Source organism: Artemia sp. Qi Xiang Cuo, chromosome 3 (genome assembly GCF_049724085.1).
Source record: "Artemia sp. Qi Xiang Cuo chromosome 3, ASM4972408v1, whole genome shotgun sequence".
In the NCBI taxonomy this organism is placed as follows: domain Eukaryota; kingdom Metazoa; phylum Arthropoda; class Branchiopoda; order Anostraca; family Artemiidae; genus Artemia; species Artemia sp. Qi Xiang Cuo.
Window position 1 is genome coordinate 34,894,424 of NC_142796.1, and position 17,447 is coordinate 34,911,870.

The 17,447-nt window shown below is 34.5% G+C and overlaps 1 protein-coding gene across 1 annotated transcript in view; it reads left to right on the forward strand.

Moving 5' to 3' along the window:
- The window catches only part of LOC148954037 (protein sax-3-like), a 174,407-nt gene that overhangs the window by 45,376 nt on the left and 111,584 nt on the right, over positions 1 to 17,447 (forward strand). The window contains exons 3-4 of the mRNA XM_089085753.1: positions 1,208 to 1,373; positions 2,288 to 2,433. Coding sequence (XP_088941879.1) covers positions 1,208 to 1,373; positions 2,288 to 2,433 — 312 coding nt within the window. The remainder of the gene's footprint in view (positions 1 to 1,207; positions 1,374 to 2,287; positions 2,434 to 17,447) is intronic.

Sequence of the window (17,447 nt, forward strand, 5' to 3'; positions counted from 1 at the left end):
GTGGTTTTAAGATATTTAAAGTGTTGTTTTTTGGAGTTTAGAGGGAGGAAAAGGTACCTAGGTTAGGTTGCGTATTTAATATATGCAATGCTTTACCCCCCCACCTACCTCCCCCTCCTAATGGGAAAATATATAGCCCAAATTTATTTCTAAACTATTATATAGTCGTCCTATTTTATTTTATTTCATTAGCATCAACCGAACTTGACTTTTTTAGAGAGACCCGCAAAATGGGATAGTATATACCTATAAATATTAGTTGGTGTAACACTGGTTATTGAACGGCTTTGAAGACGAACATATTCCAATTTTTTTATTGGTATTTGAATAAGCCAAGACACTTGAGAAAACGGCCATCAACAGGGTTTACTAGCTACTATTAGTTATCAATAATCGTATTAGTAGGAGAATATTCGTTCCTTTTTACACTCTCAGCAGGCCCCTCTAAATCATGGACGTAATTTGCGATTGGGCAGGGGTAACTGCCCCCAGACCATAGTTTGCCTACCCAATTTAGCGTCTTAAAAATTTTTGTCAAAACTAAAACAAGCCTGTATAATTCAAGCATCAACAGAGACAGATCAGTTTTCGTTAGTATACCTTTGCCTTTATCATACTATGTGGCTCATTTTTCACTTGGTAATTTTCACTTGACTGAAAATTGGCTCCAGCCTTGCCCCTCTCCCCAGGAGTTTAGCGAAATTTCGCCACTGCTCTAAATATTGGCCCCTCAGCAACTGACCGGAGACAAGGACGCACCATGAGGACTCCAGAGTTTGAACCTCGCCCTTTCTACTAAATTAATTTTTTTTTTACAAAATAGACACGAAGAGCTTGAAACACCCCAGAATATGTTGCAACAATAGTTTAGATATACTTAGAATTAGATAAATACATTAATAAAGGAAATCAACAACTGACACAACATAGCTTCTTGTCGCTTTTATATTTTTGTGTTAAAAATAAAATAGCATTTCTCATATTTTTTTTTGAAAATCACTCAACGTAAATAGATTTAAAGTAAAACCTAAACTTCTCAACCTTTTTTCCTCATAAACCTAGGGAGTGGGATTGAACCGTATTGTTGGCAGGCATTCAGTAGCTTAGGCGAATACTTTAAACTGTTCTTACACATTTCCTTTTGAAAATATCTGGCATACTTTCTTAAACCTTGAAATATAAAAGGTATACGTCTTTTTAATTACAGGTGATATTGGCACTCCACCGAGAATCACCGAAAATCCTGTGGATCTGATAGTGCCAAGGAACGACCCAGCAACGCTACAGTGCTCTGCTGATGGTACACCTGAGCCTGAAATAACATGGTATAAAGATGGGGAAGTAGTTTCAGCAGCACCGGGTGACCAGATTAGGTAAACGGTTTTGATTTTGGTCTTTCTGTCTCTTCCTCAAGTTGTGGGAACCTTTGAAAATAACATTAAGTTCAGTTGTTTGCACTTTAAAACATTGTGTCGATGGATATAATTGTACCCATACATGGGTACAATAAAGTGTAAATAAGAAATGGCACTCTTCTAGTCACAGAACCCTTTTAAACACGGCAATGTATATCAGCCAGGAAATAGATGGAAACGCCTTATGAATACAGATTTACAATGCCTTCTGGGATGTAAACAAAGGCAATAACTGTATTTAAATTGTTGTTTTTTGGGGTTTGTGGGGGACCTAGGTTAGGTTTGGTATTTAATATATGTTACGCTTTGCCCCCTACCCCACCCCTAATGTGCAAATATATAGCCCAAATTTGTTTCTAAACTATTATATATTCATCCTATTTTATTTTATTTCATTAACATTAACCACACTAGCACTATATAAAATTGCCCGATTAATAGAACAGTACCGAAGAAGTTAAATAGAAATAACGAAGAATTTGAGAATAATAATCATCACGGTAGTTTATTGGATACGATATAGGATTTTAGATATAGTGTTTCAGCCTTCCTGGAGAATCAAATTTCTAGGTGCTGAAAGTAACATAAAAGGTAATGCATAATCAGATATTACTGTGAACCATTTAGAGACGTTTATTCATGACATTGATTGGGTTATTTTTATTTTTATCTCAAAAGGTTTTCGTTTAAAAATACACCTTTTACTCTCTTAGTTTCACTTAATGTTAATCCTTTCTGGAATATCTTATTATTTACTTTTACTATAAGTAAGTGTGTTTAAGTGGTTTAAACACTTAAACTTAAGTGTTTAATTAAACTTAATTGTTTGAGTGTATTATGCATTTATTCATTATATATCAATACACTTCCAGCCATCGTGTTGCTCTTCCTGGAGGTGCTCTGTTCTTCTTGCGTGTTATTGGTGGAAGACGTGATTCTGATGGTGGTACTTACTGGTGTGTGGCTCGGAACTCTTTCGGTGTTGTAAGATCAAAGAACGCTACTCTTACTGTTGCTTGTAAGTATTTTTTTTTTACAACCGGGTCTCAGCGAAGATAATACCCATATGATTGACCTGTTATTCTTTTTTTTTCGGAAAATTTTACGTCATGCCTCAAACTGGAATTTGTACAGTTTCATCTAAAAGTGTAAAGCAAATTATTTAAAACCTATTACTGATGGTAGGGCCATATCCAGGATTTTTCGGGGGGGGGGCACAAAAGTTTTTTTCTGGGGAGTGGTAAAAAAAACACATAAAAAATTGGTTTATATACATTTTTGTTACGTTTGTACGAGTTGGACCAACAGGGGAGGGGGGGGGGTCAACCCTCTTCCCCCCGAATACGGCCTTGAATGATGGTAGTACTCTTTTTAACTGCAGTGCAGAATACATTGTTTGAAAATGCATACCAGGACTGTGCATCTAGGGTTCGGAGGTGAGCGTCTTGTTCTTTGGCAGAGCTAAAATCAAGATATTCAGGGGCTGATAGAGATAATTTGGAATTGGAGGACCAATCAATAGTCAAATCAAAATAGGGTACATGAAAAATAGTAAGCAATACCGTTAACTGCCGTATAATAATTGCTGTAATCATGGTATGGTAATAAGTACATTGATACGTCTACATTTGAATCGCTAACCTCAGTCCTGGCTTCGATTATTCTGATGGACTTTTGAAGCGCAAGGGATGCAGTTGGTTTTCAATTGTCTGACAAGCAAAGGTTCTTTCAAGTGTCTTAACGCGCTAGAAAAGAAATAAATAATTTCTAGCAGGTCGAAAATGCTGTTAAATAATTAATGTAATCGATTTGATGCTTTCCGTTGCTAAAAGCTTTAATTTCAACTTTATTCATTTTACATTAACTTTATGCCTGATTAATAAAGGTAAATACATCTATTCTAAAGTCGTTTTTTAGTTTATATATTTAATATATAATAAGGATATTAATAATTAGTTATTGTGGTCTCTTGTATTTTTTCATTTTAGCCTCAAACTAATTTTACTTTTTTTTTTCTTTTCTTTCACATCTTTGGCCTTTTAATGCAGGTCTTATATAATATTTTCTTTCTTTAGGACCAAGGCCGTACCCAGGATTTTTTTCGGAGGGGGTTTTACTCACCCTTTTTTTTTGGGGGGGGGGAGGAGGGGGTTTACACAAAAAAAAACTCAAAAAACGCATACCAAAATTGTTTATGTCCATTTGTGTTACTTTTTTGAGTCAGACAAATATTGGGGGGGGTCAAACTCCTTACCCCCTCCCCCTGGATATGGCCTTGTTTGGACCCCTGCTTCTGCACCGTAATTAGCCACTGATATAATTGATATGCTGGATCGATGATAGTTATAAAACATTGTAGGCTACTCATTTCGAAAATTCTCCCGCCTTGTTAAAATCCCATTATCTAAGTTATATCCCTAATGAAAATTATTGCACTTTTTTGTTTTTGGCACCGCCACTGATCAATACTAGTTCTGAAAAGTCAAAAATTAATGGTAACAAATGATTCATACTAATCAAATATTGGTTGAATGGAAATGAATCTGAATCAGTACTAATTAGGCCGATTTTTTCCCATCAATATTTTTGTTTTGACCTGAGGTTAAACATGGTAAGGAATAACCATTTGTGTAAAGGGAAAAAAAATAAAAAATAAAATACGTGATGTAGTAGAGCTTTGGTGGCAGGCTTTAGATAGTGTCGAGGGAATCTTCTCCAAATTTTATTTTAGCATTCTCAGAAATGTTGTAGACAGAGGTGCATCCATAACTTTTGTTGGGGCGGGGGATTTCCTGGGGAGGGGGTCAAGGCCCCTTATGATTCTCCTGCCCCCTGGAAGTTCCCTTGTCTTTAGAAACTTAGTACTTAATTGTGGAGTAGTCTATTGTTATAAAGCACGTTTTTTCTAGATGTAATTAAAATTGGGGGGGGGGGGGTATTTTGCAATTGTTCTGTGGAGCCTCTTTGATTCTTGTTATCGCTGTCACATTTGTAAGTGACTAAGGTATTAAAACTTATAATGTAAATGTCTCGTGCTATAAATTATGTTTTTTTTAAAGATTTATCTATCTTTACAACAGAGTTGAATGAAAGAACATTTTAAAAGCAATTACTGCTCAAACTCCGCATTTGTAATGGCAGAGATTTATGTACTCTTTAATGCCTGGGTAATTGCCGTACCTTCTCTACGTGGTGCTAGTTACATTATGTAGCTGAATTGGCATATATATCTACCTAATGACCTACCATATACTCTATCTTGTTTCCCCTTCTTCTCTTCTATTATACATTATATCACCAGCTATATTTCTTCATGTTCTTGCTAAATTGTGAAACGTAGTAGGCCTATTATTATTCAAGAAAGCAATATACAATATCTTCACAAGTTAAGACTGTGCTTCTAAAATTAGTTACAGTTATTTCGAATCATTCGATATGCACTAAATATAGTTAATTCTAATAAAAACTAATTTTGAAGTATAATTTATATCTAAAAAGTTAAAGAAAAGTAAAACATTAGCGTAGTAGCCCGTACTGTACGAAGAAATAGGCATTTTTCAATAAAAATACCTTAAACAGAATTTTTTAAAATCTAGAGGGCACATGCCCCCCTCCAGTTGACTCCGCTGCTTAGGCTCTTATTAAAATAGCTTCCAATCTTTGGGAAACCTATCAAATTTGTTTACATGTATTTTTATTACGTTTTTATGAGCCGGACATTTTTTGGGGGGGGGGCAAACCCTGAGCCCCTCCTGAATATTGCCTCGGTCCTTCGCTATGTTTGTTCAAATGCTTGACAAATCCATTTTCACTAGGCAGGGCCGTATTCAGGATTTTGTTTTTGGGGGGGGGGTGTTTCACACAGATTTTTTTCGGGGGGGGGGGCTTACGCAAAAAAAAAAACAACTCAAAAACGCATAAGAAATATGTTTATATCCATTTTGTTACGTTTTTACGAATCAGACAAACATTTCGGGTTGGGGGGTTCAAACCCTCCCTGGATACGGCCTTGTCACTAGGTATACCTAGTGAAGGAAATAATGGCAATAAAAGATACATCGTCCTCTAGGTTTCTGCTCCTTTACAAGTTGTCAGTTCGTTATTTTTCAGCAATCCTGCGGTTTTAATGGTTCACCATAAGAGGACAGGTTTTTGGCATGCATCTTCTTTTAGATTAAAAATATGCAGAAAAAGGTTTCAGAAACATTCGAAACAAGGACAGTTTTTATTCTTTAGCAGGGTTTAATAATTCTTTAAGATAAACTCAAAGTAATATCTTAGTTTTGGCCAGATGAGTGTATGGATCTCAAATTCATAGACCCAATGATAGAAGTATCTTGGTCCTTTCGTTGTCAGTTGCAACTGCAGTCTTATTGCAAAATCGCATGGCTTGCAGAGAAAACAAATATCAATAAGCACATTTTAATGCGCGTTGACACCAAAGGTACCTAACCTTAGGCAGTAATTTGAAGCCATAATTGAAAACATAAAGTTTTAAACTGTAATAACACTATTTAGTTTCGTATTCTATGTGAATAGATCTCTCTTTAAAAAGTCTTGTTTTACGCTCCTCTAACTTTGCACCAAGTGCACTTAACAGGGGGATATTTCCGTACTAAAATCTCACGGCCTTAACTCGCTACGGCAAGCTTTGTTCTTTGTCATCGACTCCATGAAATCCTTTCTAAGATGTGTAATACTAGTCCTTGCTGTTCTTTGGAGCGGTAGCATCAAGGGAGTATCCAGGATTTTTGTTCGGGGAGGGGAGGTACAATAAACCCTTAAAAACGTATCCACAATTTGTTAATATGCATTTTTGTTACGTTTTCACGAGTCGAAAAAAATTTCGGGGGAGGGGGCTCATATCCGGTACCCCCTGGATACGGCTTTGGGTAGCATTCTCAGAAGGGCGACCAAATTTTCGAAGAAAAAAAACACGCAAGTTATTTTATGTAAAATAAAAATGTCTCTTTCGGAACACAAAGTTTTAGAAAAAAATTCTTTATACAAATATATTAAATACAATTTAATGTTTTTAACAGTTTTACAAATATAGTGTTTATAATATGTAGTATGATGTAAACACTGTAAGTAGTTTTATTTAATTTTATTGTAGGGAAAATCTTAACTACAATCCTTACATTTTCTAAATTTCTCTTGGGTCACTCAACTGTTAACATATTTACTATTTTAAACGGTGTATTTGATATAGAACATATGCCGTCCCACTTTGCCTAATAACTTCTATTATTCTCCCTTTTCCTCGCCATCATATTGTACGATGATTTTACGATTTTTGTATTTAGTTAATTTAAAAAAAAATTTTAGGCAGAAAATTTAGAAAACAAATATGAAAAACTGAATTTAGAAAATTTTTGAAAACTAGTTTCTTTTAACAAATATGAGTTATGACCTTGTTATTTGCCAGAAACAGTAAAAATTTGCTCTAAATGTTGGCAATGATTAGGGATAATGATGAAATGGGTGTAGTAATGAAATCTAATCCACTAGTATCACTGATCTCATCTAAGGTCAATTTCAAAATACTTACGAGACACCCTCCTAAGACACTACAAAAAAAGATTTCGCATTAAAAAATAGAAAATCACAATTTTTTGAAACTGTATATTTGTAATTTTGAAAGGCTTTTGTGACAGGCTTCGTAGACAGTCTATAGCTCTTCCTATAATGCCTCGTAAATCCCTGTCCAGACTGTTTCCTACTAAACTTAACAATCTAACAGATTTACATGATAAGACATTTTGATAAGCAATTGCTGGTTATATTCCTTGTTTGTGGCTGGAAAGATTTATGCAGTCCTTTATTTCTTAATGGCTGCTGGAATCTCTCTGCAGGGGGCTGCATTTGGCTGCTAAATCGTACGTGTCACTATATCGAGGGGCTTTCTGTATGCGTAAGTTGATACTTTAAGCCAATTCTTCAGAGAGACTTTGTTCCAAAAAAAGGGATGAGACAGTAAATCTCCCCAGGATGTCTCATTAGCAGGGCTTAGTATGTTTGTTTAATAGGGTAAATTCACCCATTGTCAGCTTAGAGGGGGAAATAATTAGCTGAGAATTATATTGACGAGTATTTATTATAAATGTTATACTCGCAAACAACGGATTCCGTGCGTAGCTTGGGTAGCTGTGTTGGCCTCAGGTGGCTTGATACTGAGGCGAGTTGTTAGTAGTATTAGTAGTAAACAACGGATTTAAATGTGTGGAGAAGTTTGTGCAATTTATTACCCAAAATTAGTTGTAATTGTTATGGCATTATAATTGGTTGGAAACTTGGTAGCGAAAATTACTTTTTAATCTACCCTAGCAGGACAGGAGACTAGAATTGATAGAATTAATGGAACTGCGTTTTACTAAAATACAACCAAATTATTTTACGGACTTAAAAGAATCTAGCGATTGAAAAGTAATAAATTGAATTTAGCTAATATCATGGAATTTTGTGTGTTTTAATTCAGACATACTGAATTAAAAAAACAAAGAACTTTAGATACATCGTGTTTGTACACATCTACCAAAAAGAGTATTTTTTTCCCTGAACCCGAACATGTTTATCTGGATTTCTTCTATGCCAAACTTGGATTCAACCACTTAAAATGTATAGCCTAACTGATGTTCATCCAAACAGCGCATTTTTTATTTCAGACATTTTTCTTGAGTCTTTCGGCTAATGTGCCGCTAACCTTGGTAAGCGGCACATTAGGTTGTGTGTCCATACAACAGAAAACAAGACCCTCAATATCAAACAGTTCGTGGTAACGATCTGTAAGTAAGGAGCGACCCGGCTCAATAGTAACCGAAACTCTAAAAAACGGAATTTTGATACCAGTAGATACATCAAAAGAATGGGATTTTTGTTCTGATTTTAGATATATGACTTTATCAACGTTTAGTTCTTCCCATTAAAAGTTACGAGTCTGAGAAAGTTTGCCTTATTTTCGAAAAAAGGGGAAACACTCCCCAAAAGCCCCCTAAAAGTCTTAGTGTAAAGAGCGAGGCATTGAGGAGGGGACAACCCCTTTCATATACGGAATGATTTCTGTTCGTTTTCATGTTTAATGTCGCTCTTTACTTTCAGTTAAAAAAAAATTTAGAATAAGGATCGGCAGCACTTATCCTTGCGCTTAACTTCAGTGGCGACTGTCAAAAAGGTATGTCAGCTACTAAATTTTGGTAAATTCTTCGCTCAAGCTGTGTTGGCAAGGTTACCAACCCGTTTTTAGCTCAATGAAAAAAGCCACAGTAATACCTTGGTTGACATTTAGACTACAAATAACAGTTCAAATAGGGATAAATCCTTTTATTAGACAATGAAAAACAATGGTAAAATTCTGGATATTTCGATCACATACCCAGCTGCCGTCATCAGCATATAAATTTATCCGTATTTGAACGCTTATTTAGTTATATGCACGTCATGGAATGGCAATGGGGTCTTTGAAAGTACCCATATATAGACTAATACTGAAAAACGTTACTAGAATTTATGTTTTGTAAAATTAAAGTAGCTTAACAAACTTGACCGCAAGGAAACTTGGTCATCAGAAATTAAAATGGTGATTTTTTTTTAATTGGCGACCTAATATCTTGGTTCTTCCGCACAAAAAGCCAATTATTATGGGGAAGGAGAAATTTCGGTTTCAAACAGGCCAATCCCGCATCCTGCTTTTTTCGGCTTGAGGTGGGACATTTGGGGAAATGCCTATGTTCAAGTTAATCGCTGAAATAAGTCTTTTATTTCCTATAAGACATGTATCAATCGAAAAAACACTTTATCAGTATTTCAGACGCCTATCCCTAGGGGTACTGAAAAGGGGGCGGTTTTTTAAAGAATTTGACCTGATGAATGTTCACGTTGTATTTATTTTTACCAGGGGCTTAGTAAGGGATTACTAATTTTACCAGGGGATTAGTAAAACAACTAATCTCTTGACGAATTAGGGTACGTTACATAATAAAGAAGGCTCCTCTTAAAGGCTAGTTGTTGTATTGTTTTTCATCAGTTTTTTTTATATACAAACATTAGCATGGCGTTAATATTTACCACTTATGTGTTGGTTTACCTAATGTTTTAGGATTCTTACGTAGGCTCTATGAATGAGTCTGTTTTATACTAAAGATATTTTTTACGTAATAAAGCAATACAAATTTTTTTATCTTTTTTTTCGCCACCTTTTAACGACTCTGGCCTCAGTGTTCAAATCAAAAATATTCAAATTATCATTCATAAATATATGTGGTTCACATGGTTTTTTACTTTTACCGCACAATAATAGAATAAAATGTGTTTATATTTTAAATATTTTAATGGTTATTAAATTATTCATGGTTTTGATAGGTGGTAGGAATTATTGAGATTGCTTTATTTTCTAGAATCCCAATACGAATGTTTTGTCTATTAATCAACATTTTTCCAATGCCAAGTCAATTTTTAGACGATCTTTTATTCATAACAAAAGAATAATACCGTACCTTCCCTCTTTTTCTTTTCCATAGAAAAGAGGAAATTAATGCTCTAATGAAAGAAGAGACAATAAGAAAAATTCTAATCCGGAAAGAAAAGAATTCAATATTGGAAAAATCAAGAAAACAAGATGTCAGAAACAAAACCGTTCTCTCAGTATTGTTCTCCTGGAAAAATCAATATTATCAAGTACCCCTTCTTAAATAGATTTTTTAGGGATTTTGAAAGCACGCAATGTGAAAAGGTCCCCTTCGGTATTATTGACTCTCATTGAATAAGGAGGCATCCTCATCGTAAAATTTTTGTCCCTGACAATAATATAATTCAAAGAATACATTTTGACCATAGACATACATAGTATAAATCATAGGACGATCACTGAATTTTGTAGAGAGGAATCAGTGCTCATATATATATATATATATATATATATATATATATATATATATATATATATATATATATATATATATATATATATAGGCTATATATATATATAAACATAAAATTTATAATACTGTGAATGTCCAAATCAAACAGTTCGTGGTAACAAACTGTAAGTAAGGAGCGACCCGGCTCAATAGTAACCGAAACTCTAAAAAACGGAATTGTCATACCAATAGACATATGAAAAGAATAGAATTTTTATGCTGATGTCAAATATACAAGTTTCATTAAGTTTAGTCCTACCAATCAAAAGTTACTTGCGTGAGAAAATTTCACTGATTTTCAAAAAAAGGGGGAACACCCCCTTAAAATTATAGAATCTTAATGAAAATCACACCATCAGATGCAGCATATCAGAGAACCCCACTGTAGAGGTTTCAATCTCCTATCTACAAAAATGTGGGATTTTGTATTTTTTGCCAGAAGAAAGATCACGGATGCGTGTTTATTTAATTTTTTTCCCAGGGGTGATCGTATCGACCCAGTGTTCCTAGAATATCGCGGGAGTGTTCATTCGAACGGAAATCAAAACTTCAAGTGCCCATTTTAAGTGACAAAAAAATGGAGGGCAACTAGGCCCCCTCCCACGCTCATTTTTTCCCAAAGTCACCCGATCAAAATCTTGAAATTTCCATTTTGTTCAACATGGTCGAAAACATAATAACTATGTCTTTTAGGATGACTTAATCCCCCAAAGTCTCCGGGGGGAGGGCTGAAAGTTATGAACTTTACCCAATGTTTACATATAGCCTAGTTTTGGTCATTTGGAAGTATATAGGCGTTTTCTGGGGAAATTTTTTCTGTTAGTGGTGGTGGGGGGGGGGGTTTATGTGGGAGGATCTTTCCACGGAGGAAGTTTTCAGAGGGGAAGGGACATTGCCTGATTTCACAGCATTATTAAAAAAAAACATCAGAAATTGAATTTAAAAAAAAACAACAAGTTTTCTTACTGAAAGTAAGGAGCAAGATCAAAATTTAAAACCAACAGAAATTATTACGTATATGACTGGGATCGCCCCCTAGTCAATACCTTGCTTTTTACGCTAAAGTTTTTTTTAGTACTTTCATTAGAGCTTTTTATTCTAATTAACGGCCTTTGTGATTAAGTGGTCATTTTTAAAGAATTGGAAAAAAATTTGAACTTTAGCGTAAAGAGCGAGTTATTGACTAGGGAGGCGAACCCCCTAATATACGTATTAAAAATATATGAATATAAAAGTTCGTTACGTAAGTTAATTCGTAAGTTACGTATATTTATTACTAATAAAAACGTTCGTAAATAAAATTAAACAACTTTCGAGAAATCCATTTAGCCAAAAAAAAGAGTAAAATTAATATGCAAATTTCGTTTTAATTATTCATGTACGGTGAGCCAAAATCAAAACCTGCATTAATTCAAAAACGTTCAGAAATTAAGTAAAAAAAGCAAGTTTTTTTTTAAACTGAAAGTAAGGAGCGACATTAAAACTTAAAACGAACAGAAATTATTCCGTATATGAAAGGGGCTGTCCCCTCCTCAACGCATCGCTCTTTACGCTAAAGTTTGACTCTTTCTCACAATTTCATTTTTTTAAATAATAAAAAACTTTAGCGTAAAGAGCGAGGTATTGACTAGGGGGCGAACTCCCTAATGTACGTATTAAAAATATATGTTTATAGAAGTTCGTTATGCAAGTTAATTCGTAAGTTACGTATATTTATTACTAATAAAAACGTTCGTATGTAAAATTAAACAACTTTCGAGAAAGTTTTTTTCTTACTTGATAGTATTATAGAGAGAACTTTCTCAAGTCGACCCCAAAGATTCTGTTCTATACTCTAAATTCCGTGCACCCCTCCATTGAGAGCCCCTGGTCAAGAAGACTTGATCATTTTATCTTTGGGTTCCCAAAAAACAGGTTACACCACAAATCAGGTCTATCAATAATTCTTGACTGGTCTTTCGTTATCGTAAAGTGCCCCCCCAACTCTGAAGGACATATAATGTCTTGATTTCCTTATTTCCTTTGCCAAAAAATTTCCCCATTGAAGAAGAGAGGACCATTACTCAACGAATTATGGCAGATTCAATGTGTCTTCCATATCTAGAAAGGATGTTCACACTTCGTAAAACTTGGGGGAGTTCTAAAGATTGCATTTGGGTCCAATTCGAAGATTGAAAATTTATGGGGCACTTAGGCGTGTCTGATAAATATTTTACATGACGTATCTGGGTGACATTTTAATCAAGAAAGGGTAAGATATTATTTGAAATGAATGTAAATAATGTTGATTTTTTTCTTTTTTTGAATAAGATCATGTATTTTATCCTATAAGGGAAAAGCATGTGTGATCAATTTTAACGACATCTAAAGACTTATCGCTAGTCTCAGGCAATTTGTCTTTATCCTTGGTGATATTTTGACCGTTTTTCTAGTAATTCTTCTGCAAAAATTTGTAGAACTTCGATTTAGCTGAATCTTTTAGGAATAATATTTTTCTTTTTTTTAAATACTGATAGAACGCGCACGTAATTCGTGTTCGATTTTACCTCTCCTTGTGATATACCTAGTTTCGAAAGCGCCCAAATGATAACTTTCCTGTATTTTTTGATTTCTAGTATTTTTTGGTGCATTAATTTAATCCTTTTCACTAAAATAGGAAAGATTGTACTTTTCCTTTTAATTCAAAAAAAAAAATATATATAAGTTTACGTAAGTGTCTGATATTTCCTAGTTTTACAGCTCGTTATAATTCATGAAAATAATTCTTGCGGAAAATGTTTTACAAATTGAATCAATATTGAACTAAATACCATATATAGGCTATTGATATAAAAACTTTTTCTTACAAATTTAACTTAGATTGTGACACGTATTCCTTCTCCTAGTCATTATTCACTACTGTCAACTGATTTTTTTTGTATTCTTTTATTTATTTTTGTAAGTTATTATCTCAAATAATTTTTTGCAAAAAAGTTTAAAAAGGCAATTTGGCCTAAATATAAATGCACTAACTTTTTACTTAGGTGAATTTTGTATTTGTAACCCGCCCTGCTCTTGTTATTCAGCTACCGCTAGCTTAAAGAATTTAAGGATTATATATACTCCATTAATTTTCCATTGGTCAACTCTTTTCTTCAATTTGATTTAACGGCAAACAAGCAACGGGAAATTCACGAAGTAGCCTATATATAATTTCGGCTATATACAGGGCCGTATCCTGGATTTTTTATCAGGGGGGTATTTTTTGTTGGGGTGAGGGGGCTACTCACCCCAACATTTTAGGGCGGGACTCAAACCCCCTACCTCTCCCCCCTGGATACGGCCATAACTATATATTTGCACATTTGGGTGGGGATAGAGCAAAAAAAAAGTAATTCGCTTTTAGGAATGATAAATGGAAGTATTTTTGAATATTTAAAACTAATTTTCAGAATTTTATAGTGTTTCCTTAGAAGGGGCAGACCACTATATCTATACCATTTATTTATGCTCGCTTCTTCTCAAAATATAATTCTAGTGAGCTAAGATATAAGTATTTGCTGGTCAAATTTTTGGGTGGGTATGGACTTCATCCACAGGAGCTGACTGTTTTATGTAACATTTTAAGTATACTGCTAAAAGGTCTGATTGTGATTCACCCTTCTTTGCTTATTTATTATGTCATAGTATGCGTGTTACACAATATATATTTTTTCTTCATAATTATGCTGTCGAAACCTAACACTTCATACATCCCCAAAATAGCAATAAATTGTAAAAAAAAAGATAAGCAGAGAAAAAATAAAAATAAAAGCTTGATAATCTTGCGATACTACGGGACAAATTATTACATAGATTGCAATTCTCTGCTCCAAGTCTAACACATTTAAGGCGTGTATCAGCACTATGTAAAAATTAAAGTGAATTACCATTTTAAATTAAGGCAGCTTAACTAAATTCAGAGACTAGATTCGGTCCCCTTTTTTAGCTTAAGCAACGAAAGCTTAAGGGCTATTTGAACGCCAATTGGGATATTTGAAGTCTCGTATCATCGAAAGATATGGCAGATGTTAAATTATTATGCTGCATTAGGGATTTAATGTTCATGAGTACTTAATTTGCATCTCAAAATCAATATGTAAAATTAAAGAGAATGATTAAATTTTTTGTTGAAAAAAGAATCACTTGTAAAATGGTATGATAAAATATGGTTCACCGTAATTGCTATAGGCTAGTAGTATCAATAATCATATATTAAAGTTTCATCCAAATACAGGAAGTTTGATTACTCTTGTATTTTTCCTCTCGCTTTATAAAATATTTAGGTATTCTAATTATGTTCCAAACACTATGATTTCTAATTATGTTCCAAACACTATGATTTAACAGCAACCTGCTTTAAAGTGGAAACTTTACGCAGTGGCAAAACACAGTTTAATTTCAAAACTAGAACTTTCGATTTCCAATCAAAAGAGCCTCCTCCAAAGTTTATACGACCACCCCTTCCATATAAGCCTTATATCTTAACAATGGGCAACTTACATAACTTACAACCCTTGCCCACGGGGTTTGGGGGTCTTGTCAACCCCGGAGCCATAGTTATTTGAGCTTTGGAATATTTTAAACAAAATGGCTCAAAATCTTGATCGCATACATTTGAGGAAAACAGGGCGTGGGGGAACTAGTATCCCTCCAACCATTTTTTATTCTGAAAAGAGTACTAAGACTTTTGATTTTCAATTGAATGAGCCCCTCCGAAATTTATGCTACCACCCTATCCATAAGAAGCATCAAACCGAAAAACATAAAAAAAAGAATATTGCCCAATTTTAATGTGCCAAGAGAAAATAATGTTTGTTGTTAAAGAATTGGACTACCATTTTGTTTCAAAATTTGGTTCTTTTTCCAAAATGACTAAAAAGCCTAAAAATCAAAAATTATTTTTCATTTTTCGTTATATTCCAAGTCTTTAAGGCTATAAAATATATTCAGTAGCCTAAGGTAGACTATTGTATCTTTGTTGTAGTTGTTTACGGTTATACGCGTTCAACCAATAGGTCATATGCGTTCGTATCACTTGGTTGGTACTTATGCATTATTCGGTACCCACCGCTATAGACTATACAAGCAAATACTAAAGGAAACCAGTCAAACAGGTATTTCCAAGAGATAAATTGATCGTAAAGCGTGGCTTCTCATTGAGTTTACAATATTTAAACTGTTGTTTTCTGGGGTTTAGAGAGGGGGAAGGTACCTAGGCTAGGTTACGTATTCAATATATGCTATGCTTTATCCCCACCCCCCTAATGTAGAAATATATTGCCCAAACTTGATTCTAAACTATTATATATTCAACCTATTTTATTTTATTCATCAGCGTTAACCAAACTTGACTTTTTTCGTGGGTACCGTATAATGCATAAGTAACACTTGGTTTATCTATGCCTTCTGTAGTCACTAGCTTGCTTGGGTGTCACTTCATACAATATTCACTGAACTAGATAATCCCTAAACTTTTTATTGGTAGGGGATTATTCACCTGCAGCAACTGCCTGCATTGGAAAATAGGAGTCAAAATAATGCAACTATGCTTTGTCAGGCAGCAATTAAATTACGTGAACAACAATATTATAATAAAATAATACGTTTTTACATTATAACCTATCACATACTTCCAGATATAGAAAGTTAATGAGATAAAATAAGGATAATAAAACAAATAAAATAATAAATAGGATGAGTTTAAAATAAAATGATATGGGAAGGGGCAACATGACCTGCAAGATTAAAATAATATGGAACCATCTACCACTTATCTTCCTATTTATAGGGGTTATTCACCAGCAGCAACTGCCAGCATTTATAAACAGGACCAAAATGATGCAAATTACTTTATCAAACAACAATTAAAAATGCTTATGCAACTCAATTATAATAAATAATACAAATAACTTGTAACCTGTCACCTAAATCAAAATATAAACAAATAAAACACAAATAAGACAACTCTAAAAAAAAACATGCAGGAAAAATTTAAGAGAATGAACCAAACCAGTATTTTTAACCAAATTACTTAATATTTTTGTGCTAGGTCGTCCAGGCCAAAATCAAGGAAAAACAGTGGGGAGATAACTAGTCATTTGTCCGAGAAGGGGCTAAACCTAGATCTCTGTAACCTAGTTTTAGCACCTTCTGGTCTAGGTATAGACTCCTTTCCTTTACGTTTCCTTTCTGCTGTGCCAGCTCTGCTGGTATCTGCTGACATTGTGGGAAGGCTTGAACCATCTCTCTTTAGTTTTTCAACTGAGTTATTCAGGCTACAGACTGAATTTTGAAAATGTTTTGGTGCTAACTTAAAGAGCAGTTCAGAAATAGATGCTATAGTCTGAGTTAGATCAGAGATCTGCTTTGTAACACCTTCATACATGGTCATGTACTTCATGTTCAGTTCTTCAACTGAAGGTTGATTAGGAGTCAGTGGAGTGAAATATTCTGTGTGTACCATGGGGATGTGTTCTGTATGAGTTGGAAGTCCTTTCTTCAAGACCTCAGCAGCAGTCCTCATGGGGACATTATTGGTGAATGAGTAAGTAGCAATAGCTTTCTCTGCAATCAGTATTGGGCACTCCTTGGAGTTAGCAGCATGGTTTCCATCGCAGGGCACTTGAGTACCTGATCTTGCTTTACTGTTTTGGCTGGGTACATTCATTATGGGTGTGTTGTCCACTACATAGTAGGCATCTTCTGCCTCTGCGGCAATTTGAAGCCATGTGGCCAAAACCTTGGAAATTTAAGCACTGTATTGCCCGGGGGATAAACTGCTTAAATGTATACCTTGCACCTCAAACAAGAGATTTTCAAAAGATTTTTGCACCCAAAGCAGAGGAAGCTGAACATCCTGATAGAAGGTGCAAACTAAAGGGATAACTGATGGGTTTGGGTGGGTTTTTAAAGGCTTATGTAACTTGTTGTATTCTATTGTCAACTGGGACCTCTTCGACAAAAACATCCAGATGGGTGACCTCCTCAGTTGGGATAAATACAATGCCTTTTCTGTTTCGGATTACAGCAGGGTTGGAGCTAGGACCAAGCACAAACTTCACCTTACAGCCATTTACTGCTACATCTGAAATAGAAA